At 40.0% G+C, this 23,368-nt stretch overlaps 1 protein-coding gene across 3 annotated transcripts in view; it reads right to left on the bottom strand.

The window, feature by feature from the left end:
• vps13a (vacuolar protein sorting 13 homolog A) overlaps window positions 1–23,368 on the bottom strand; it is a 33,557-nt gene that overhangs the window by 9,718 nt on the left and 471 nt on the right. For 2 of the 3 annotated variants that reach the window (XM_062381875.1, XM_062381877.1), the window contains exons 2-55: window positions 22,755–22,798; window positions 22,615–22,657; window positions 22,436–22,531; window positions 21,920–22,021; window positions 20,341–20,450; window positions 20,138–20,197; window positions 19,938–19,997; window positions 19,514–19,594; window positions 19,211–19,268; window positions 18,644–18,771; window positions 18,303–18,409; window positions 18,012–18,183; window positions 17,149–17,211; window positions 16,738–16,870; window positions 16,510–16,604; window positions 16,244–16,386; window positions 15,291–15,492; window positions 15,092–15,206; window positions 14,658–14,794; window positions 14,338–14,470; window positions 14,032–14,149; window positions 13,677–13,821; window positions 13,337–13,448; window positions 13,055–13,230; window positions 12,675–12,831; window positions 12,458–12,537; window positions 12,285–12,344; window positions 11,870–12,056; window positions 11,648–11,764; window positions 11,351–11,454; window positions 10,993–11,160; window positions 10,507–10,814; window positions 10,252–10,399; window positions 9,470–9,641; window positions 9,246–9,370; window positions 8,940–9,109; window positions 8,497–8,753; window positions 8,196–8,371; window positions 7,864–8,007; window positions 7,527–7,736; window positions 7,189–7,332; window positions 6,950–7,051; window positions 6,658–6,807; window positions 6,317–6,575; window positions 5,852–6,012; window positions 5,420–5,523; window positions 4,960–5,272; window positions 4,115–4,251; window positions 2,910–3,204; window positions 2,526–2,630; window positions 2,236–2,382; window positions 1,855–1,986; window positions 1,602–1,735; window positions 790–858 (exon numbers count right to left, since the gene is read on the bottom strand). In XM_062381875.1, coding sequence (XP_062237859.1) covers window positions 790–858; window positions 1,602–1,735; window positions 1,855–1,986; window positions 2,236–2,382; window positions 2,526–2,630; window positions 2,910–3,204; window positions 4,115–4,251; window positions 4,960–5,272; window positions 5,420–5,523; window positions 5,852–6,012; window positions 6,317–6,575; window positions 6,658–6,807; window positions 6,950–7,051; window positions 7,189–7,332; window positions 7,527–7,736; window positions 7,864–8,007; window positions 8,196–8,371; window positions 8,497–8,753; window positions 8,940–9,109; window positions 9,246–9,370; window positions 9,470–9,641; window positions 10,252–10,399; window positions 10,507–10,814; window positions 10,993–11,160; window positions 11,351–11,454; window positions 11,648–11,764; window positions 11,870–12,056; window positions 12,285–12,344; window positions 12,458–12,537; window positions 12,675–12,831; window positions 13,055–13,230; window positions 13,337–13,448; window positions 13,677–13,821; window positions 14,032–14,149; window positions 14,338–14,470; window positions 14,658–14,794; window positions 15,092–15,206; window positions 15,291–15,492; window positions 16,244–16,386; window positions 16,510–16,604; window positions 16,738–16,870; window positions 17,149–17,211; window positions 18,012–18,183; window positions 18,303–18,409; window positions 18,644–18,771; window positions 19,211–19,268; window positions 19,514–19,594; window positions 19,938–19,997; window positions 20,138–20,197; window positions 20,341–20,450; window positions 21,920–22,021; window positions 22,436–22,531; window positions 22,615–22,657; window positions 22,755–22,798 — 7,468 coding nt within the window. The remainder of the gene's footprint in view (window positions 1–789; window positions 859–1,601; window positions 1,736–1,854; window positions 1,987–2,235; window positions 2,383–2,525; window positions 2,631–2,909; window positions 3,205–4,114; window positions 4,252–4,959; window positions 5,273–5,419; window positions 5,524–5,851; window positions 6,013–6,316; window positions 6,576–6,657; window positions 6,808–6,949; window positions 7,052–7,188; window positions 7,333–7,526; window positions 7,737–7,863; window positions 8,008–8,195; window positions 8,372–8,496; window positions 8,754–8,939; window positions 9,110–9,245; window positions 9,371–9,469; window positions 9,642–10,251; window positions 10,400–10,506; window positions 10,815–10,992; window positions 11,161–11,350; window positions 11,455–11,647; window positions 11,765–11,869; window positions 12,057–12,284; window positions 12,345–12,457; window positions 12,538–12,674; window positions 12,832–13,054; window positions 13,231–13,336; window positions 13,449–13,676; window positions 13,822–14,031; window positions 14,150–14,337; window positions 14,471–14,657; window positions 14,795–15,091; window positions 15,207–15,290; window positions 15,493–16,243; window positions 16,387–16,509; window positions 16,605–16,737; window positions 16,871–17,148; window positions 17,212–18,011; window positions 18,184–18,302; window positions 18,410–18,643; window positions 18,772–19,210; window positions 19,269–19,513; window positions 19,595–19,937; window positions 19,998–20,137; window positions 20,198–20,340; window positions 20,451–21,919; window positions 22,022–22,435; window positions 22,532–22,614; window positions 22,658–22,754; window positions 22,799–23,368) is intronic. The other variant, XM_062381876.1, reaches the window with a different exon arrangement.

Here is a 23,368-nt window from a genome sequence, read left to right on the forward strand (position 1 = left end):
AACATGAGAGAGTATGACAGCACAACGGCCAAACACCCAAAAGTCCCTGATACCTCCCCTGAGGAGATAAGGTCGGATTAAGCACCTTCACAAAGTTTCGGAACTCTTCGGACGAGAGAGTCCAGAAATGAGAGAATGAAACACATACATCATTGGCAAGGCGAGGAGCAGATAACACAAAACCCAATCAGAACAGAAGTAGTCTTCTTCTTCTAATCTTTACCTGCGCACTAGTGACCACATTCTGCACTCAAGTGACTGTGATATTAGCCTTTTAATAATAATAATAAATCCACTATGTATGTGCTACACCGAGTTTGCGTCTCTCTGCTCTTGCTGTTGAGCAGCGTTTTTCATGCTACTCTTCCTTCTTCCACCTGGTGTCATCCTTGGCTTCATCACTCATTTTGAAAAAACTCATCCATTGTTCTAAATAACTTAATGTACTGTTGTGTATTTTAATCTCTTTACATTTACTCTACATTTGATAGATTCATTTCTGAAATGACATTTATGGCTTATCCTCTTTTTCTGGTTCGTATTTACTATCGTCTTATCTCACTTTTTGCTTCCAGTAAGAATCTGCTGCCGTCTTTAACCTAGAATTACAAGTGTAAATCCTTCCAATTACACTCTTAAATCAATCTGCACCTTCAGAAAGTGCAACAGCAATAATTTTTATTTTTTGCTAAACTTGTAGTCTCTTTCGTTATCCTCTCGTATTCATATTTCCATCTCTTGAGTTCAGATTGCGTCAGAAGAGCATTTCCTCCTTTCACTTTTTTCTACCTGTCCTCCTCCATTGAGGAGGAGAGATCTAGCAACTCGTCAGGCACCCAGATGGATTCTGTCAGGCATCTGCATAACCAACAACACACAAACATTAATCTCCATCAGCAAGAACAAACACTGTTGGCTCTTAATGGAAAAGGCTGCTGTAACAAGAGAGAAGAGTAATTTTCAAAAATGCAAAATGTATCTCAATAAAATGGAGCTTTTAAAATGCTGTTAATAAAGTGAATAATATGACAAGTAAACTTTATCAGACACGAAAACTGCAAAGAAATAAAAAATGAGCCGAAAACAAAAAACTGAATGAATGGGTGCAGCACAGTGAGCAAACATCAGACTTCAAATTTTCTAAGATTTTCTTTGCTTCTTCATCTTAAGGTGAGCGTGACACATTGACAACACGGTTCAAAAGAAACCTGGACCACTTTGAAAGCACATTTACAGACTAAATGTCCATGGCAGAGACCTGGTAAAATGATGATATAAAGCATTAAGAAATGTTGAGCAAAGAAAGTATTAGACTAAAGTATTAGACTAACTTCAACCAAAGGTCACCGATATCAAACGTTCCCATGGTTTTTGGATCTATTTAGCTTTACCAAAATAACAAGATATGGTATCAATCCGTCCATGAATTTTCTGCATTAATTAAACAGGGTCAGTGAAGAGAAGAGAGTTGGGAAATGACCAGCAGCAAATGGTTCAGCCTGTGCCGAATCCAAATGAGGGCATGTGGTGTGCGCCCCAGCTGTTAATGACCCTACTGCTCTAACTGCTCTTTGTGACTGTCCCCCTTGCTGTTCACTCACCTCTGATGAAAGTGAAGAGTCTGGTCTGTGGTGTGGTTGATGATGAGGAAGGGGGCCGCGCCATCGTGATACTCTGAGAATCGGATTATGGCTGCGTGGTCTGATAGGTTCACATCAACAATGATCCCACCCATCTATAGAACAGGAAGCAATATTATAAATTAACAATTTTTTGTTAAATAGTACATCCTGTAAAAACAAAAACATGATGCACACACGAACATTATCCCTGTGCACGTGTTTTTCTACTTACAGAGTTGTCCAGGTGCAGCAGGAGACAGTTCTCTGGTCGTGTGAAGTCTATCGTCCGAGGAGGCGATAAACAACCTTCTACTTTGATCTTCACCCGCTTGGTGTCGTTCTCCGGCCAGAAAGGAATGGCTGACTAATTGTAGCATAAAAAAATTGCGTGTCATATTTCACAAAATGTTCTCGGATGTATATTTTTAGTTAAATTTTAATATTTAATATATGTGACAGGACCAAATGTCATGTTGTGGTAATAATTTGCTGCTGCCAGGATGAATTCATACTTTATCTCAGTTCAGTATAATTCACTGAGCTGTAAAACCTGTGGTATGAAAAAAAAAAAATATACAAGGAAGAACATGTAAATATTTGGCTTAGTTCTGACCTGCTCTGGTTGAGCCTCAGTCCAGTTGTCCTGCCCATGCTCACATACGAAGATGATGTGCTTGGTCCTGTTGACCAGCATGTAAAAGGGCACAAAGCTCACGATTCGTGTGAGACTGAAACTGTTCGCTTCGATCTTCACACCAACCTGAGGTCAGACAAACAACACACAAATTCAACAGAGGACAATCTCGAGCTTCCTCAGCAACACATCGTGTCGTAGTTCCACACTTAACTCCGACCAATGGCTCAGTTTATCCTTGAATGTTGACGTATTTGGGAAAATCTTACCAGGTAATCTTTGTATCTGCCTTTACATTTCACATCCCCATGGCTACCAACTGTATCCAGGGAGAACTCGTCAGACGCTTCGCTCTCTGAGATCATAAGGCGGATCTGAGGAAAGACGGGAATCACAGTCATGTACGGTCAAAAATTACACAAGTATTCCAGTAGAAAGAAACACTGTCTCAAGTTGGCTTCAATTTAATATAAATAGAGCTTTCCCTGATTTGAGTATTTTTCTGACTGAATAATGATGCTGTGTTTATCTGGGTCTGGTTAAAATATAAAACAAATAAAAAGTTTGAAGATAAAGAAATCTAGGGCCAGTTTTACACCTTAAGCTAGAAAGTGTATTGAAAATGGCACCAATTATACATTAACCAAATTTACCTTATTGTTTTTCAGGAAGTACCGAGGCTTGAATGAGAAGAGCAGGGGCATGTCGTAGTCCAGGGGGTGTTTACGGTGGATGTCATCAGCCTTGTACTGCAGTAACCTCCCCGTATTGTTCACCATCCAATACGGGGAGTGGATGGCAATCACTGTCTGCCCCAGGTCATATTTAACATGCACGGCTATGTCTAACTCCGCCCTCTTCTTCTCTGCCCCTTCACCATAATCCTCGTCATCCTCTCGTAGCGACCGGAACACGATGAAGGTGATCTCCTCCTGGTCACTCTTGAGACTGTATAACAGGAAAGATTGTGTAGTAAGTAAATGTGCTGAAGATGGTTAAGAGAGAGGGGGGGATTTCATATCTGTTCTCTGTATGATGATGAAATAAAAACACTATCTGGGAACAATGACCCCCTTCCAATAACTTATGTTAATTATGAGCAGGAGAAACATTTCAGTCAGAACCAATTTCTCCTCTGATCTGTGGAGCCTCCTCTGCTGCCTCACTTGAGTGGAAAGCTAGCAGGTGAGAACTTAGGTTGCAAGGTGCGAAGTCGACAAACAGCATTATCCTGTTTGTCCCATTGCTGTCGACTGTGTTAAACCCTGAAACACTTCCACAAGTTGCTTCTAAGATGCTTTAGTATCATGATTGTCTGCTCAATACGACTTTCGTAGCAACTTAGAGGGCATGCCATAGGTCAAGCTGATAGTGAACGCCCTCTGTTGGATCATGAGGAAAAGTCCTTCAGATGGTCTCATGCGCTTCTAGACTGACTATTTTGAAATCAAACCGGCCATTACACTTTGAATATTAACTTTTCCCCTGAAGTTCGAAGCAATGTTTGAATTTCGTCGGGAAAGTGACCCAAGGCACAGAAAGAGCAGGCAACAATGCAACATATGATATTTATTAGGTCAGATTCAATTTGTAAAGCAGGTGCTGGGGATGAGGTGGGTTGCAAACTGGTTTTGCATGGGAAGTAAGAAGCAACTTAAATAGAGTGCACAGTATAAACTTTGCCAATTGAAAGCAGCGGATATGATCATATGATGGGGGCTGGAATACAAACCAGCTGCTGTCAGCGGACGTACTTGATCGTGAGTGCGCTTGACGTCGTGACCTGCCTGAACTAACGCTTTGCTCAATTAACGATCAGAAAGTAAAAAAGTAATCTGGAATGAGACTGAAGACAGACCTGTACTCAGAGGACCAATCCTGAGCAAAGTAGTTCAGCAGGCGGAGACTGAGTTTCGACTGGTTGATGACGGCGGTGTGAAGCTGGGCAGAGTAGCCTGGGTCCAGAGTGGCTTCAGGAGCAGAATCTCCACAGTCCTGTTGAGCAGATTAGATCTTAATCTTGTTTTTGATCAGACACATTAACAACCACTCTAATAATATGTATTATGTACTATCGACTCATCTACATAAACTAAGCACAGTTCGGACATTTAAACTTTTGCATGTTTTAACTGTTAAAACATAAGAGTTGACCATTTTTCAAAGTATGTCTTATTTCTAAACTAAATTTCCATATGAGAGCTGCTCAGTAAGGCAGCTTTGACCAGGCATGTTAAAGATGCTACAGCAGTAACTGAATGATCTAACACCCATTATCTGACAGAGATCATCTTAACAGCTCTGCTTTCACCAGCTGTGTTGTTGAAAATAGATGTTTGAAGATCAACACTAAGCAAATATTGATGCTGTGAAATTTATTTAGTTGTGTCTAAAAACTCTGAATATGTTGCTGTAGGTCAGCCAGTATAGGGATAAGGATCCCAATTTCAAATTCATTACTTCCACTGTGATGGAATACTTACTCTTAACCAATTTGAATTTAGCAGATTGACCAGTCTCTGACATTAGATGTATATAGTGTTAATTAATTACAGTATAATATATCACTGCCTGAAAACAGCACTTGAATTGGTGCAAATTTGGCACAACATAACTTATAAATTATTAACGACATAAAGGGATGGTGCGGGTAAAAATAGGTAATTGTAAAGACCTTGAATGCAAATATCAGTCTGTTCCTACCAGCAGGTCGTAGGCGAGGGGATAAGGCAGCATGTTGTGCAGGAGGAAGGAAGGCCACAGGTGGAGCACGAAGGGCACGTCGAAGTTCTCCCCGATACTACCTGTGTGTTTGAATGTCACAGCATCCTTTAATGGCACAATGTTTATCGTCATCACACCACCCTGGCTTCCACGCAGACAGCAGGTCTGCTGGATGCGTGTCTCAGGCTGCTGGTTGCTGACATCGTCATAACTGAAGCCCTCTGAGCACTCATACTGCGCAACCTGATCTTCAGTGCCCTCCTCCGTTATCGGCTGAAGGCTCAGCTCGGACCTGAGGGGGGCAGCAAAGACTTAATATGAGTGGATGAGGGTGTAGTAGAGAAAAAAAATCCTCGAGAAAGAGAGGAAGAAAAAGTGATTGTAATAAGGTGTGTGTGTGTGTCAGTGTTCAGGCTTGTTTATGTGTGTTTGCCCTCACCTATACGAGTCCAGAGGCACACAGAAGTCTAGAGTAGGCAGAGCAGTACCCAGACATGTTGATCCTTCAAACACTTTGAATGGTATTGTGAAATGATTGATAATCTGCAGGACAGGAAAGAAAAACACTTAAGACCTCATCTGTAATCCTACTAGATTTTAAAACGAAATGCTGCTGCTATTTCCATTACTTTTTATTTGAAACTGGAAGGAAGTAACAGTAATTTTGATAGACAGTGATTGCAGCCTCTTATAACCTTATAGGAACCGCCTGATAAATTGGCACGGGTAAATATTTAATAAACAATAATCGCAGGAGATCCAATCGCGGCCTTAAACAAAGAGGCTTCTTTAAACTATTTCCACCATCCAAATATCCACAAGGTGAATAAAAATAACTATTTAAATGAGTATAAGACAATGAGTAACATACCAGGAAAGGTGAACGGATCTTTATATACTTGCTTCCTTCCAAGGAGTAAATTTGACAGACCAGGAAACGAGTGACTCCAGAATCTTTGTGCATTACACTGTACATTCCTCTACCCACTTTGATCAGGGGGATCACACTGGCTGAGGTGTGGCCCACCGGAGCTGGAGTTAGAAAAGAAAATAAGAGCAATTAGTACACACATTTTAATTTGACATTTGCCTTACATAAGATGAACATCAAGAAGAAATAGAGAAAAGAGGGTTAAGTCAAGTTGACAGCCCAGTTTGTATCTGTGGTTTCTAACTTTAGGAGGTATATTGGTTTAAGGGAGTATGATCTCCATTAACAGATTCTACATGAAAATTTGAAGAATTTGTAGGCAAAACTGTGGACTCGATAACAGAAACTAGTCACTAGTCTAAAACTTTTCTAATTCAGTATACCGGTGTACAAAGTTTCACTTACTAGGTTGTATGAAATAGTCCTTTTCACTCAGGGAGGTCATGGCTGAGAACTGGTCACAGTCTGTTTTGGTGTAATAGTCCATCCCAAGTGTTTGTCCATCCTGCAGCTCCACTATGCAGTCATCACCCTGCTTGCCGATGGGCCGAAACATCTCACTGTGGCTGAGTGACACTGGCAGGCCCAGGCGGTTTTTTACCACAAACGGGGCTTCATCCTTCTGGAAGCACTCATCTGTCTGTTTGGCAGCTTCTGCAAATGCCTGAAGAAAGACAAGAATGTGGAAATTATGGATGGCCAAGCTCATCCTTAAGATCTTCCGTCTAAATGAGCCCTGTTCTTACCATCCCCAGGTTGCTCAGCATTGCCAGTCCACACTTAGTGAGCGTGAGGTTGAGCTGGTCTTTACTACTGATGGTTATGACTGTTTTATAATCTGGAACATTGTAATCCACTTCATCTGATAGTGTGTACTTCACTGGCTTCTTCTTCATCTGATGGAAGGATAAGACAGAAACACTTAGTAACACTGTGTGTGTTTGTTTGTTTGTGTGTGTGTGGGGGGGGGGGGGGGGGGTGGGTGTGATTGTGTTTGTGTGTGTGTGTGCGTGCGTGCGTGCACACGTATCTCAGTACCTTCAGTTCAAGTCTCCATGATCTGAATCCATCTCTTGTCTCATCTTCTAAAGGCTCCAGTAGCGGTTCCCACACTCCCATCACTTCATTGAAATAGTGAATCTAAAGCAAAAAAACAATATAAGGATTAACATAAATTTATATAAACATTCACAGTAGTGCAGGTATATATTTTAGAGTGTAGGATCATGGTTGGAGTAAATTCTCTACTGTATACGGTCTTTACTTGTGTGTATTACCTCCATGTTGAGCGTGCTTTGCAGGTTAATGAGAGTGGACCAGTTGGTAACGTCTCCATTGAATGACGACTTTGCCAGGAGCATGGGGATGGTGCGATGTCCCACGCCAGCTTCCAGAGTGAGACAGATTGATTCGATGGACACCTACAGGGATGGATAACCAATGAAATGAAATGCCCTATTCTGCTAAATCAAAACGAACCAAACTAAATAGGGTTTGTGATATAAAAAGGGACCAACCTTAATAAACAAAAACCTTGATAATCATAACTGACTTTATTAAAGCATACAATAATTCAGTGCAGTGTCATCTGTAAAGCCACAATGTAGCTAAATACCTTTAATGATTCTCCCTGTGGTACCAGTGGAACCAGTGACCGTGTGTCTTCATCCCCCTCCTCGTCTAGGAACCAGAGCTTGAGCTCCTTCCAGCCTCGTTTCACCCACAGGTCAACAGGAACAGGACTATCCAGCTCCACAGGGGCTTCCACTGTGGGAGTCAGTGCTGTCTGGATGGTGATAACAGTGTTGATGATGATTGGAGAGACCTGTGCAGATGGAAACATAATTCATCTTTAAGGCGATTTTCATTGCCATATTTCTATGCCTACTTCTATAAATTTGAAACAACATAATCTATCATTTCACTGATTTTAATATAAATACAACACCTACCTTCAGTGTGAGAGCATTGATGGAGACCTCCATCGCCTGGGGGCCGGTTGGAGACTGAGAACTATTATATAAAACTTGGCAGGGGTGCAGCACTGTTGTCACATTGTTCTTCCTCTTCTCAGCCTTGAAGGGACACGCCACCACCTACAATAACAACCAGAAACCAAACTGTAATATTGTTGCACGCAAGATCATTTTTTAACTCTTTCAATAGTCAGTCAAAGCAAATACAGTTGATTTGTAGATATACGTCTCAAAGACAATTCCTACTGCTTTACAGAATGATAAAAACATAAAATACTGAAAAGTTACATTCAAAGGACCATACAAACCTTGAGGTCCTTGATGATAGCAGTCATATTGGATCCCTCTGCACCACTTTTCAAAACTAGTTCGCACTCCGTGGTCATCACCAGGGCGGGGCCGTCAGCACGCGTCAGGTCAGCCACAAACACAATCTCCGGGTTTCGCACCAGAACGGTCATCTCCGTCTTTGACACCACGGCAGCTGACAGCAGCAGAGTATAAGACGAGAAACTCGGTTCAGGTTTTATGACATCAGTGTGCACTTATAATTTCATTTAATTCTTTGTTTTCTAACATTTATAACTTTTAACTGTTAATGTAACTCACGGGACTCTTTAGAAGTTACAGAAGAGTTAATATTCTTTTTTTCTCCTGCTCCAGCACTGATCATGTGTTGGGGCACTTGAGCAAAACCCTCCTGGGTGGCCTTGAGAAAGATATCTGCCACAGTGAGCAGGAACTCCATGCTGGCACACAAGTACACGTCCTGCACCAACGTGTCCAATATGGTGCCTTCACGGCCTTGACGATAGTTCACCTCCACCATCATGTTCTGTTCTGCACCCGGACGCATCGCCATCATTCTGGGAGAGAACAGAGAACTGCTGTTAGTGAAGAATAAGAAGAAATCCCAGTATAATCATCTTCTCTTACATTGTGTAGATCAGTAGAAAAACAGCAACCTCTGCTAAAAACACCAACCTTCTAAATAATACAATTCAAAAATAAAATAGAAGAAAGTAAAGTAAAGCAAGGTGAATATTTAGTACCTTGAAGTAACCATCTTGATTTGGGGTCTCTTGTCATCAAGAAGGCAGGCAGCGAGACGGACTGAGGCTTTCATGGAGCTGTCGGAGAACATGTGAACGGAGGTGGAGATGGTGTCCAGACTGAATTCTGCCAGCTTCAGCTTTTCATCGTGCGAGTCCAACAGCTGTAACTACAGAACGTCACAGAGTCTTGGAAAACGAAGATGGTAAAGTCTAATTTCATACAACTGCTATCAGTTGTTCCTGCATTTCTGTGTGTCTTAGTGTTTGTGTGTGTGTGTTTGTGTATGTGTGTTGTTGCATTACCTCATTCCCATTAGGGCTGAACACCACCAGCGTCATGGAGTCAAACTTGAAGTCTAACTTGAGTGTGCTCTTCAGCTTGCTGTTTTTCTGGGTCTCCACAACAGCGGCTGTCACCACCATGTTATCTGCAGGGAAGTTGCACAGAGAATAGGCTCAAAAATGTACAGTAGTTTAATAATATTTCTAAACCAGTTTCACAATCCTGCACAACCACAACTCCTTACTGCTGGCTTGGCCAGTGGTGCCAGAGCACTGGGACTCTTTGTTGGATGTAGAATCGGAGGAGGGGTCAGTGGTGGGTGGAGAGATCGATGGAGGAACAGCATCTGACTTCTCTGACAGGTTCTCACTCAGAGTCCTAAGGACCACGGTCATGTCATCCTGGCTGAGGATCAGCTGTTGGAGGAAGAACACAAAATAAGATACAAATACACTTGATTTAGTTTCTCACTGAAAGCCTCTCCCTACTCTTGTGTCAAATTATCTGAAAACAAATTGTCTATTACTGATAAAATCTTAATAAAGCCCATCTGTGCATTACAGTGGAGGTTATGATTTTGCCCCAGTCTGTGGGTTTGTTTGTTTGTTTGTTAGCATGATTATATAAAACTACAGAACAGATTACCAGGAAACTTGGAGGAAGGAAAAAGGAAATTTTGGCATGAATCCAGGTTAATTTCTATTCCAATTTATTTAACATGCAAGTATTTTTTATACTCCTCTACTGGCGATTGGAAAGTAGTCAATCGCCTTTTCAGCATTTTTTTACCCATGTTTGAGAAACCTGTCTATATGCACTAATTATGGTCGAAGTGAAGTACATGAATGATTGAATTTAAGGGAACTTTTAGGCCTCTGTGGTGGAATAAGTCAAATAAGTCATCTATTAAACTTCAAACCAAACAAAAAAAGATTAAATGACATCAAACGCACAGATAAAAATATAACTTATAAACACCAGCACAGATGTGATAAACCCCTCATTCTACCATTTAGAACTACTTACACTCATTGGCTTTAGATGAGCAGTGATTCCTATGTCAGGTATGCTGTGGTACCAGTTGGATGAAAGATTTCTCTGGACTTCCAAGTCCATGCTGACTGGCTTCAGCAGTTGAGTTTCTCCCTCAAACCCTTGATTTACGTATGTGGTCCTGGAAAAATAATAACAATAACATAGCACAGTTGTTACAGAAGTTATCAAGAGAATATCATATTACTGTAAATCCAACTCAAGTCCAAATAATAACTTGACTCTGACCTGTACATCTTGAGGTCAGTCAGCCTCACAGTCATAATATCCACGACAGGAGGGATATTAGCATCACTTTTAAATGGCTGCTTGGAAAAACGGTTCTTGACAGACAGCAGACCAAGATCAGCTACGATGACATTGGTGGAAGAGGAGGACTGGGGGAGGAAGATGACAGGTGCATTGAAGTGGACGTTCAGAGCGATCCGAGTGCTTCGCTCTGCCAGCCCCTTCACACCCAGTGCTGCCTTTCCTGCAGCCTGGGCCGTCACCTCAGCCAGGGCCTCTTTGGCCTCCTGGAAGTTATTGATGAATGCCTGGGACAAAAAAAGAATGGAGGAGATGAAGAATGAAAAACAGTGTGTAAGAGATTCATTAAAAGGGTTTGGGAGCAAAGAAAGAAGGGGGAAAAAAATGAATCTACGTATCATTCGGTCAGATATTGAAACAAACTGTTACATTTTTGGAGATTATGTTGTGATGTGTGATTCTTACCAATATGGAAGAGACAAACTTGTTGAGGAAGATGACCTGGATGCATCCCACAGCCAGTGAAACAGAGAGGTCAACTTTAGACATGTCCAGATACGCATCACCTTCAGTAGCATTTGTGTAGTTCACCATGTGGAAGGCAAACACTTCTTCGTCTGCTATAGACACAGCCTAGGTCATGAGAGACAACATTTCAGAAAAAAACTGACAGTTATGTTGGTGCCAGAAACACAAGAAAATACAAAATATGAATATGGACTTTAGGCAAAAATTAAGAGGAGACCTGTATTTCATTAAGTAAATGGACTAATCTAGATTATGGTATACTCTGTTTTAGAATAAAGGCCACTTGTGATTGTACCTTTTTGTAAAAGGAATCTTTGTCACAGTCTAGGATCACAATGCTCTTCAGGTTTGCCAGAATCTCCATCTCCTTCTTCCTCATCATAACCTCCGAAACGAGACCTGGATGATTTAGAACGTGTGACAATGAGTAAGCAGATCAGAGAGGTTGCATCATAGGACAACTTTAAATAAAAGTAGTTTGGGCAAGCTTAAAAAAAAGTTTTAAAAGTTTTAACACAGGCAAAATCGTGAAAGATACATTGGAGACAGTCTCAATTTAACATCTCCTGCGTTATATCACACATTTACATACCCTCGATACTAATCTCAGAGATTCTGGTGTTCTGTCCTCTGATGAAAACTTTTAGACAGCGGAGATCAGCTTTGATATGAAGATTCACGACATCTGCAAACTTTGACTTCTTTGGATCTGTGAAAAACAGAAAGAAAAGATGAATAAATAGAGGCAGAAAATGAATAGAACAGATGACAAATAGCTTTTGAATTTCAAATGTAATGACTCTCTGAAAGTTACTTTTTTTCTTGGCGACAGTAGCTTCCTCCTTCTTTTCTCCCTCCTTCTCTCCTTCTACCTCATCTTCCTCTGTGATGATGGGTAGCTCCTCCTTCTTCGTGGGCGGAGGCAGGAGGTTGTTGAGGAAGTTCATGGTATTGAGTAGAGCCTCCGTGTGTAGATGAACATCAAGGGATGAAAACGTCCCCTGATGGGAAAGACAATGTTACACCTATATTCTGATTTTGTTATTGTTAATTGTTAAATGATATACAGAAAATAAAGATAAGTTTTGATTCAGATATGGTATTTGAATTATGTTCCAGCATTTTCTGGTTAATAGTGAATCCAACATAAATATGTCCAACATTACTCAGAAAGGAATAACATAGACAAATCTAAGGGTAGGTTATTGGGTAATTAACATTTCTCTCACCTTGATGAGCTGCTCTGTATTATTGTGTACAGACTTGAATTCAGGACCATTTTTGTCAGCCTATATGAAATAAGCCATTTAGCATTAGGAAAACAATCATTCAGGGTACTGACAAGATATTCTGATAGCTAAATCTATCTGAAATGTAATTCAATGTACAGTGTCACACGTACTTTGATATACTCCACGGTGAGCAGGTCCACCTCAGTGTTGTCCAGAGTGGTTATCAGCTGAACTTGCTCATCTTCAGAATCTACACAAGCAGGAAACACGTGAAAATATGACTAGAAATGACTGAAGCCAAGACTCTCTGGAATGTTAATTTTTGCTTGTAAACACCAACATATATACAATATATAAATAATGAACAACTTGTGCTGAACGCCTCACCCATATATTCAGGACACTTGAGGCAGATCTCTCGAAGGTATGTATTGGATGTCATGTCAAATGTGCACAGTTTCAGCTCAGTGCCCAGTCCATCTATGTCCAAATGGAGCACCGTGACCTCCTGATCACCAGACAGGCGGCGCAACTGAATGGAGAACTAGAGGAACAAAGAGCACAAAGAGATAAAGAACGAGAATAAAGGAAAAAACTATATTGTAATTATGGAAATGAGAAAATTAAAAAGGGTACAAGAGTACAAGAATAAAAACAAGTTACTTTTAAAGAGAATGAAATACCACAGATCCTAAACCAAAAAGGAACTGAAACAAAATGTGAATATGAAATCTTGGATATTAAAGATTTAAAAAAACTCTTTGTACCTCACTAATCTCAAACTTTAGGATGAAGTTTGTCATATTCTTCGGGGCGTCGTCCTTGAACAGACTTTTTCTTTTGTTTAAGGCTGCATAGCGCAGCGGCATGGGATTGTCTGAGAAGAACGCTTTATCGCCAATGGGAGAGCTGGGAGCATCGTAGAACAAATCTTCCTCTGACCCTAAGAAGTGATAAACACAAACACACACACAATGATCCATCTGTCATACTGTAGGTACACACCCAAATTGTTTCGTAGGTGTTAAGCCTCAAGATCTGTTTCTCACCCAAAGACGAGATGCTGATGGTTTCACATGACTCAAAGATGAGTGAGGAGCGCTGGTCAGCTAAGTTCAGAGGTCTTCTGGGAGTGAGCTTGGGTGTGTACAACGGCTTTGGCTAGGGAGAAAATAAAATCCAAACATGAGTGACACCAAAAAACAACTTAGTAACTCACTGAATCGGTTAATATTCATCTCATTTAATTTCCACAGAGAACAACAACAACACAATTTTATTATATTCCTACATTTTGGCCAAAAACATTTAGGTTTTGTTTATTTATTCTATTTCGCTATTTTATCTGATCCCCACAATATGTACATTATTGTCATTTGCTGTTCTTGCCTTCGGTGTGCTGGGAGCACCAGTGCTGCGTCCAGCAGGTCTGCTCTCAGGTAGTGGGATACTGTCAACCAGCTCCAGAACACTACGCAGTTTTACATCAGAAATACAAAGAGACAGCAGAGGAAGCTCTCCAGACATCTTATACCTGTAACATATGAAAACACAAAGATGTAAACAAACCTACAAACTTTCACTTTAAACTTAATTTTAATATCTGGCCATAATATTTAATATTCAAGAATACAAATTACTGGGGGGAAAAATGTGTGTACGTCACTGTTTACTCAGCTGACCATTGGGACTTTCAGTGCAGGTTTGCCGTATTTTCTGTTTGCAAAAGAAAACACACACTCACTTTGCCATGCGGTAGTCTTTCACAACCATCGCCCTGCTGAAATCCATTGTTAGATCCACAGGTTCTAGGATGTGAAGCGGTGACCGTTTCTGCTTGCGGGCCTTTTTCCAGTCCCCATCTATCAAACAAAGATAAAGTTATAAATTATATATTTATTCTACACACACAAAAGCACATCAGCATGTGTAACTGTATTATTTTCTTAGCCAAGACAGAGCCAACACGGCAACAAGAGTTAATTATGTTCTCTGTAGAAATTGTTTAGGCTGTAAAAGGTATGAACAATACAAGCTCTAGTGTTTTTACCTGGTTTGCTATAAAGTAACTGCAGGCTACTCAGTTGTATGTCAAAGCTGTCGTATGCTCTGGACATGATGTCTTCAATGTTGCTGGAGCACACGGACAGCTGAGGTAGATGCTCCCTGCTTTGACTCGACATCTGGAAAGACAACAACATTCAGGTTTTTACTGAACTCTAACATATTTAAATGAAGCCACTGAAAAAGAAAAAAATATTTTCAGTGTCTCTTTTGGTAAACTAAAAATATTTGTTTTTCATTTACTCCATAGTTGAAGTAAGGCCACTTTAGATTTTTTACAAAAAATTGAAGTTTACATTTTCTTACCTTGAAATGACCAAGATCCAACAGCATGATGTTCTGGGTGCCGTTGTAAAAGCCTGTTTGTGGAATGATGACGTAAGAGGCCATCAAGTTCATTTTCAGGTCGAGAATCTTCTGTGTTTCGATCACATACATGAGACCTACAATAAACGGGGATTGAAAAATCGATTTTAAGATCAGCTTTGTTATCAATTACAGTTTGTTTTTCCGTGCAATGTATTATCAATATAATAATGCCTTTCTGAATACATTCAAAGTTAATTGTATGATCTCAAGAAACAATCAAAGTGAAGAAAATAAAGAAGAAAATCACAATCCAAGTAACCTAGTGGCTGAGACATGCAGGGTGTGTTTAAGCACATGAAAGAATGACAAGAACCTAGTGAAAACAGAAACAAAGGGACGCCCTGCCCAACAGAGGTGTTTGTGCGACTGACCAGTGGCTGTGCGATCTCTAAACTGCTCCAGTTTCATCAGGGTGGCATTAGTGAGCTCATCCAGCTGCAGGTCGTCAGGAGGCATGAAGAATGCTGACATGCTGTTCACAGTTATCTGCACATGAGCAGAGAATGAATTTGAAAGTTGCCTTGGGTTATCATGTTCATGAAAATGTGCATACTGACTGAAACCACTCACTGCATCATAAATGATTTCCAGGGGCTGTGATTCTACATGAAGCCGCTGGTCAGCGGTCTTATCCAGGGGGTTGGTTTCAAACAGGAAACAGAGAAGCGGGGTCCCTATCCCTGTTGCTGCCTTCCTTGATGAAAGGAGGGTTGGTGCAGGCCGGTTACTGGCCAGGCCAGTGACCTCAAACAAACTGAGCTGGGCTGAGATTCTAATTGAAACAAAAAAAAAAAGTAAGTATTGCCCATGCCATGATGCTTAGGCGTTTTAAAACTGTATTTCAAAAACGAAAATGATCTCGGTCCATATCATGTGACCATCCTTGATCCTTGACACATGTGCGATTCTGTGTAAACAGGTAACAGATTGTATAACATGCAGCCGGTTGCAGACTTACAGCAAGACCAACAAACAACAATGGTGAAATGTTAGAAGAATGATCTCTTTTCCGGGACCAACCACAAGGTAGAACTGTAAGTGTTTTCAACATTTTGTAATAATTTCTGGTAATCTAGTAGTGACTGATAAGAACCAATCAGGAAGTGAATGTGTGTAACTGCACCACTGTTTACAAACAACTCCGTTTTTTTCTGTCCACACAACAATGCTGCGCCATAGTCTCTGTTTAAGGTATTTGAGTAATGTGGAGGACAGGATCTTACTGTCTGTATATGTAAAAACGGTATTGCATTTTAAAACTGAAACCCATTTGTGTGAATGTAAGATGAGATAAATTTTAAATTAGGGCTGTTTTTTTTTTTAAATCTTTATTTAAATGATCAGATATCTATCCACCGCTGCACAATGATCAACTTCAGGGCAGAAGCAGCAGTTGATTTGTATTGTCCAGATATATATTTTCTTCAAATTAAATCATGTGTATTTGCACTGGAAATTAAACTCAAGTCTTTATACTGATAAAGCCATGGTAGACACCGACAAAAAAATAAGTTTTGACAAACTTGATGGCTTGTGCTCCAGATCTCTGTGCGAGTGTGGACTGGAGCTCTCCCACAGTCAGTCTGAGGATCTCATTTCTGTCCTTGTAGTCTTTGATGGACAAAGACAGCTTCTCCATGTGGAAGTTGACCTTCATGTCCTCAAACTATGAAAAATGACAACATGGTACATAATCAAATCAACCCTGATCAATCTGGTCTCAGTAGTTGTTTAAAACAGAAGTGTACCATTAGTTGACAGATAATTGGCAGAGAGGGATGAGACTCACATTCTTTGGCAGGTTGGGATTAGTCGCAATCTCACTGTATCCAATGGCAGTGTAGAGTTTGGCTTTTTCAGCAGGGGTTAACAGCTCATCAAAACCTGAATGACAGGTAACACAGCATTAGCTAAACTTACAGGCTGTTACTGTGTTTCTGTGCTTCTCTTGATCTGGTCCTGTGCATACAATCTTTAATGTATAGTATGTGTCTATTATTCATTTTGTACATCTTACCTCCAGACTTGACATCTTTTGCTTGTGCATCAGCCTCTCCGCCCCAATTCCACATCCAGCCAAGCCAACCCTGAGACTCCTCCTCCTCCATCTTCAGCCCTGGACGGTAAATACGCAGGCCTAGTCTGCTTGCCTGAGGAAGAAGAACAAAAATGACAAAACAGAGTTAAAAAAAAACAGTCAATCGATGTAACTTTCTACACAAACCACACATCTTGAGAGAGCGTTGTACTGTGTATGATTTGTGTTATCTTAAATCCAGGGGTGTATCGAAAATAATCTACCATTTTGTTTCTGTATTCTTGTCAAGTATAATTTTGGGTTTATAGCAATGAGTTTATCTTTAACAATGGAGCTAAACATCAACCCTTAGTGAGTATAGAAAGTGCAGATACCCATAAGTGATCTTACCTCCATTTCCGCCTGCTGTCTGGCCAGCGTGATGTTAAAAATATCCAAGGTTTTCTCAAGCTCCTGAGAACAGAGACAAGGTAACATGATTAGAGCTTTTAGCAGCATCTTTCTGCTCTTTGCAGGAATCCATCAATTACTTAATGTCCACCATCAATCTCATCAAGGAAAAGATAATGCGTACAGAGCTGAGGAGAGACATTGGAAAAACCCTTCATCTGAAATATTAAAGATGGCTTAAGATTTAATGGTGTATTTCTCTAAATTACAACATTCATCTACAAGGAAATCAATCACTCTACAGGTTGGAGCACTGGATATGTAAGTAAGTCATGAGGAGGGAGAAAGAGTAAATGTATTCCTGAATAGATCCTGTGTAGGTAGTAACTTTATAATCAACTATGTGCATATCATATTACCTTAACAGTCCATGCAGGCAATAATGTACTTTAGTAGAGTGGGTATTTGTCAGGGCACAGTCGAGTGGAAACAACTAGCAGTAGTATCCCATCAAAAAGAATAAACAAATAGAGAGAAATGTTTTAACTCTATCTCTCCTGTCTAATTACTTTTGCTTCTGCACCTAACCACATAAAAATATATTTATAGGAAAATTCCAGATAGTATTGGTTTATGGAAGCAATACAATAATTGTATCTATTTGGAATCAATGTAGGAAATTAATTTGGAAACGGGGCATCATAATTTATTTGTCGTTGGCTGGCCATTGCTTTGCAGTTGCAAGGCTACTACCTCCAACCACGTGTCTTTTCACATTGTGACGACTGTATCCGTCCCTTTCTAACTCCCTACGACCCTTCAAATCGCCTTCATCAGCTCCGTTCACTTTAGCCTTGTCCCACCTCTAGTTGTTTGAGCAGCTTCTCGCTGGGTTTCTTGCTGGTGATCTTTGTCTTGTAGAGCTCTCTGTATCGTTTGACCATGTTTCGGTGACAGCGAATGTGCTGCCATGACCACATGCGAAGTCGAGGCTTCACATCTACCTCCAGGACGCTTGTGATCACATACTTCCACCTACAAGGGAAGCGTCGTACAAACACAGTAAACTTAACAATGTCCAATACTAAATAGCAAGAAATTAAGGTAAATTATCTTTTGACTTTAAAAATATAAATCAATATGTGCTTTCTGACCAGATGTGGGCGTTCTTTAAAACATCAAGCTCGGGTCTGTACTTCCTGTACGGCAGGTTCCGGGACATCAGATCCACTGAGCCCAGTAACTCCAAGATGCTAATGTACTGGAAAGAGAGGAAGTCGACAATTACTCAGCATCACAGTGAGTACTGACTCTAGTGCAGATAGCATCACTGAACAACTCATTCTTTCCCTCTTTGCACTTTTCAAACATGATTTGATTTCACCCAGCTTATTCCTCCTTAACATAATTCCTCTTACCCTCCCTTAAAAAAAACCTACATTTCAACCAGGCTCTTACATAGACAATGTTATTCACAATACACACAGACACATACCTGTGATCTGTTGAGCTCAATGGCCACCTCACTGAGATTGACAATCAAGTCCAACTTAGGATAGGTGAAGTCCAGGTCTGACCTGGGATTCATCCGTAGTTTAGCATCCGCTGAGATGGGACGAAAAACTGTGGACCGGCATCAAGAAATTTTATTTTTGTACCTGGTTGTGTGCTTGTATGAAACATTGGACCTGTTTTTAAAATCAAAAGTATTTAAAAGTTGTGATTATGTTTTTCTGTTAGCAACTTCAATCTTTTAAAAATCTGTGAGCTTGAGCGCATATCTGAAAGAAAATCTGTTGAGATGCGCCGAAAATCTGGTGAAAATTGTTGGTGGTGATGATTCAAGCTGTGTGATTCCCACTTCTTTCTGAGGCCATTAGTGTGCCGGAGCAAAATATTAGATTACAAATACCAGTTTATACCTAGGCTAAAAAAATAATTCATACATGGCATGTTATATGTGGCTTTAGGCAGGTTTAATTAGGTCATCTTGACATTTTCTACGTAATCATGTTAACTCATAGTCTAAACAATATGATAGAGGAGACAGCAGGACACCTACTGAAGTCATGGCTGACAGGAGCATGTCTCTTGATTTCCATGCTGCTCTGGAGTCTTTGCTATAAAAAAGGCAAGAGAAGAGAAGTTTGCATTGACAGCTTGTGGAAGTAAACCCTCACAACACTACATTTATAAATGTTCTACCCATTAGGGCTACTCTTGAAAGAAACTAGACCATAGGATCATCTGTGTGCTCACAGTAATGAGGCTGTTTGTCAGTGTAGAGGGAATAGGACAGATAATAGCAGCCTGAATCCAGGCTGGTGGAGACAAGGTGCAACACTGTAATGACAGGGTGACTCACCAAGGCCTCCTCTGCAGTGTGATTGGAGAAGAGTGTTGAGTTAACATTCCAGTAGGCAAACAAGCTGTCTAGTTTAATCAACTGAGAAGAAGGAAAACACATTGCAATTAGAGCAGTGCAGCTGCTAACCATGGGGACAAAGCAGAGCTGGCACTGTACACTGATTTCTACATATTGGACCATGGCCAAAAGATAGGTCAGGATGAAATATAATGAGTTCCCAGCACAAAAACATTTCACAGAACCAAACTGACTGGTTCAATTACCCAAAAATTGTTTTAATAAGTAAAGTAGCTTTCTGTTGCCTGAAGGGACACACTAATCGTAATCATAATACGATGACAAAGAAAACATGCAATATCAAACAGCCTATACTTGATAAAATACAAATGTAGCCGACATATTAAGTGGTTGAATATCTTACCTTGAAGAAAAGCTTGGAATTCTCATCCAAAAGACTTGGATTCCAGTTCTTATCAGCCGTCTGTAACGTCAAACAAGCCGCAAGGCCTCAACAAGATAGCTTTACTTTTTAAATATGTATAATCGTGATATTAAACCATGACTAATAGATGAATGCAACATAGCAGATTATGTGCCATTGGAGACATTACAACACCTTACCTGAAGGCTGAGGTTTTTAAGTGACACACCAAATGACAGAGGACAGTTTGGATTGGTGACCTGTGTAAAAAAAAGTAACAGGAGAAATAAGAGCCAAGGCTGGTTTCCACTGTGCTTATGTTGCCATGATTGATACTCTCATTGAGCTTTGCTGTATATGCGAAGAACATACATCGCTACAATAAGTCAGTTTGAATACTTACGTCATCCTCATACCGTACGTGGATGTTAGAGATCTTGACCGTCAGGTTTTTGATGACCTGAGTGACCATTTTTTCCACGAAGGTGTCCTGCTTCTCTAACATGGGGTTTTCTGTCAATCATAGACAAAAATGAAGACTATGAGTGCTGATGTGTTTGTGAAGTTTTCCTTAAGCTTTTTAATTTAGGAAACAATGTTTAACCTCTTGCTCTTTGATAGAATAAGGGAGCACTGTCCACAAATCAATCCCTTCACGTTACATGTTTAAATGTATTCCAACACTTGGCCGTAGCTCTACATGTTAAAGTTTATTGTTAATTTTCTTGTAAGTCTTTGTATTCTTGATTGTAAATCTAACACACAATTCCACATAAGAAAGTATCAATTGTTAATCATAAATAATGTTATTTTTTCGACCAGTATCTGCCTTTCATACTTAACTCTAACATTCCACAAAAGCATATATGCCCAGTTTATAAGTAATAATGATTATAATTTATCATTAACTGAAAATATAAGCAGTTAGTTCCATAAAATGTCATGTTTGTTTCTGATGGACGAAACTATCCTGTTCTTGATTTGATCTTTGATTTGTTATAAACTATGCTAACCTCCTTATTTTAATTAATAAGCAGTAAATTGATTTTGGCGTAATAGGAGTACAGGTCCTGGTTAGTTATTCAGTGCATCCTTTGCATCCTTTGCAGCATGAATTAACAGCTTCATGCAAAAATATTATTCAGTCTTTAAAAAACTAATTTGCATATAATCTTTCCAAATTTAAATGAACATGAAGTATTAATATTAGTGCAGATAATAGCATAACAAATAAATGGCTGTAGAAATGTTTCACCTTGTTGCTATACTAGTAATGAAATATACAGTGATAAAATGTAAAGACACAGTACTTTAATGGACTATATTGACCTCTCAAAGCATTAAGAGTACAAGCCACATTCATTCAATCACACACAAATTCAAACAGTACAACTGTTTGCTTCTACACTTAATAATCACACCATCCCAATCTGCCAGCACACTCGTCACGGCCAATTCGGGATTAAAATCTGGTCCAAGTGGATCTGAGGACAAACTACAGACCTTATGGTTGGTGGATGACCAGCGCTACCCACACTTGTCTTAGCATTAATCACAAGGCTATAATAGATAGTCAGCGTTGCACTATCTATCTCGTGTTGCAGTCAGAGTTGCAATGGTCATCGCATTTTGGCTCGGCAGTGTTAAACCACAGAAAACAGTAAGTGTGAACGCAGCAGCTCCAAAAGCAACACAGGAACTCACAGCCAAACAAACCACAACCACATGTTTAAGAATCTCTGCTCCTGCTAATTTACTATGTTTACTCCATAAAACCACATCTTTTCTAGCTTTTATTCTAGGTTTCTTCTCCTCTGGCGACCTAATCTGACCCAACAGTCACAGTGTTCGCTATGTCTCTCTTACAACACAGCAGAATGTCTCTGAGACATATAAAAAAGTTACTAGGAAGCCAAAAGTCCTGAATATTTGCTAGACTTCCATGTCAACACACACCCATAAGGTAAAAGCTGAACTCTGACCTTGCTCAGCAGCCTTCTGCTTTGTTTCCTCTATCCTGTTTAGCTCCCTCTGTCGAGCCTCCTGTAGCTGCTTCCCCTCCTTTTCTGCATCATACTTTATACCTGGAAAGAAAGGGATCAATAGAAGGGATTATTGAAACAATAAAACATACAGAGGGTTTAGCTGGAATTTCCTGTTTGTCCTGACAAGTACTTAAGAGTCATGAATAAGTGAGCGAGGGTAAGAGAGGTCCTTTGACTACTGTACTACACACGGTGTTGTGTCTACTTCATTTCTGTACTTGATAATAGAGTAACTATAAAGAATTTAAGGCTTTCTACTATAATGCTCCCCTTTAAAATACAAATTTGTTTGAATATGTTTTTAATTTTCAAACCCAAACCGTACCTATGTAAAATGAGGAATTTTATCATTTTAACATTTAAGCAAATTACAGTACTGACAATAAACAGTAATGTACACACTATTATAAATACTATGAGTACATAAGTTAAAAAATATTGTCCTTATCTTACTTGCTGTGGGGACAATGAGCAGATAGACGCCATCCAGAGTGGCCTCCACTGACTGAGTGTAGAGGTTCTTCCATGGGATCTTAAGCTCCAGCCGTCCTATCAACACAAAGACGAGATGAGAAAATGTTCTTCTGTACCACACTAAAGGCAGCATTCATGGGCTCTCACTACGTTCTCACCTATATGACCGGCTCTCACTTTAAAAGGTATGTCAAGTTCGCTCTGGAACAAAAATAAAAACAGCAAGTCAATAACTGTCAAACAAAATCATTATTGACGCCAGAAAGACATGACGGATGATAGATTTTGTGAAACTTACCAAGGCATTCTCCTTTATTTCAAGATTTCTCAGAACAGCATCACCTGCGATGACAGGATTACTGATTGTTATTATGTACTTTACGATAAGACAAACAGATTAGTGGAAACACAGTCCAATCTAAACAGAAGGTCTTCGGCCTTTGTTTTTGGATTTAATTCCAAACACAGGCAATGCAACACATAAATTATTGAAGCCGTTCATGACAAGTTAAAAGAAGGATTTCTGCACCTGTTGTTTAAACTCTTATTTATGGGCAGGGAATGACAGCAGTTCACATCGATATATATATATAAACATTGAACATTTGTTATATTGCTATTGATGAATATGACATTGGGATTGAGTATTGATATTGTTGTTACTGCCACGTCCCGCTTGTAATAAATTCAGCAAATATTAAACTGTGCTGAAATACATTTAGTGATCGAGGTGGATGTTTTGCAAGTGGCTGCAGCTTCATGAATAGTGAGACCTCTCCTCATGTTGACCTCGTGCAGACCTGTCAGTCTCTCTCTCTCTCTCTCTCTCTCTCTCTCTCTCTCTCTCTCTCGTAAACCACTCGGTGTCAAACAAGGTGGCGACTCATTCCATAACTACGCTCCGTGAAAGGG

Source organism: Platichthys flesus, chromosome 3, assembly GCF_949316205.1.
Source record: "Platichthys flesus chromosome 3, fPlaFle2.1, whole genome shotgun sequence".
NCBI lineage: Eukaryota > Metazoa > Chordata > Actinopteri > Pleuronectiformes > Pleuronectidae > Platichthys > Platichthys flesus.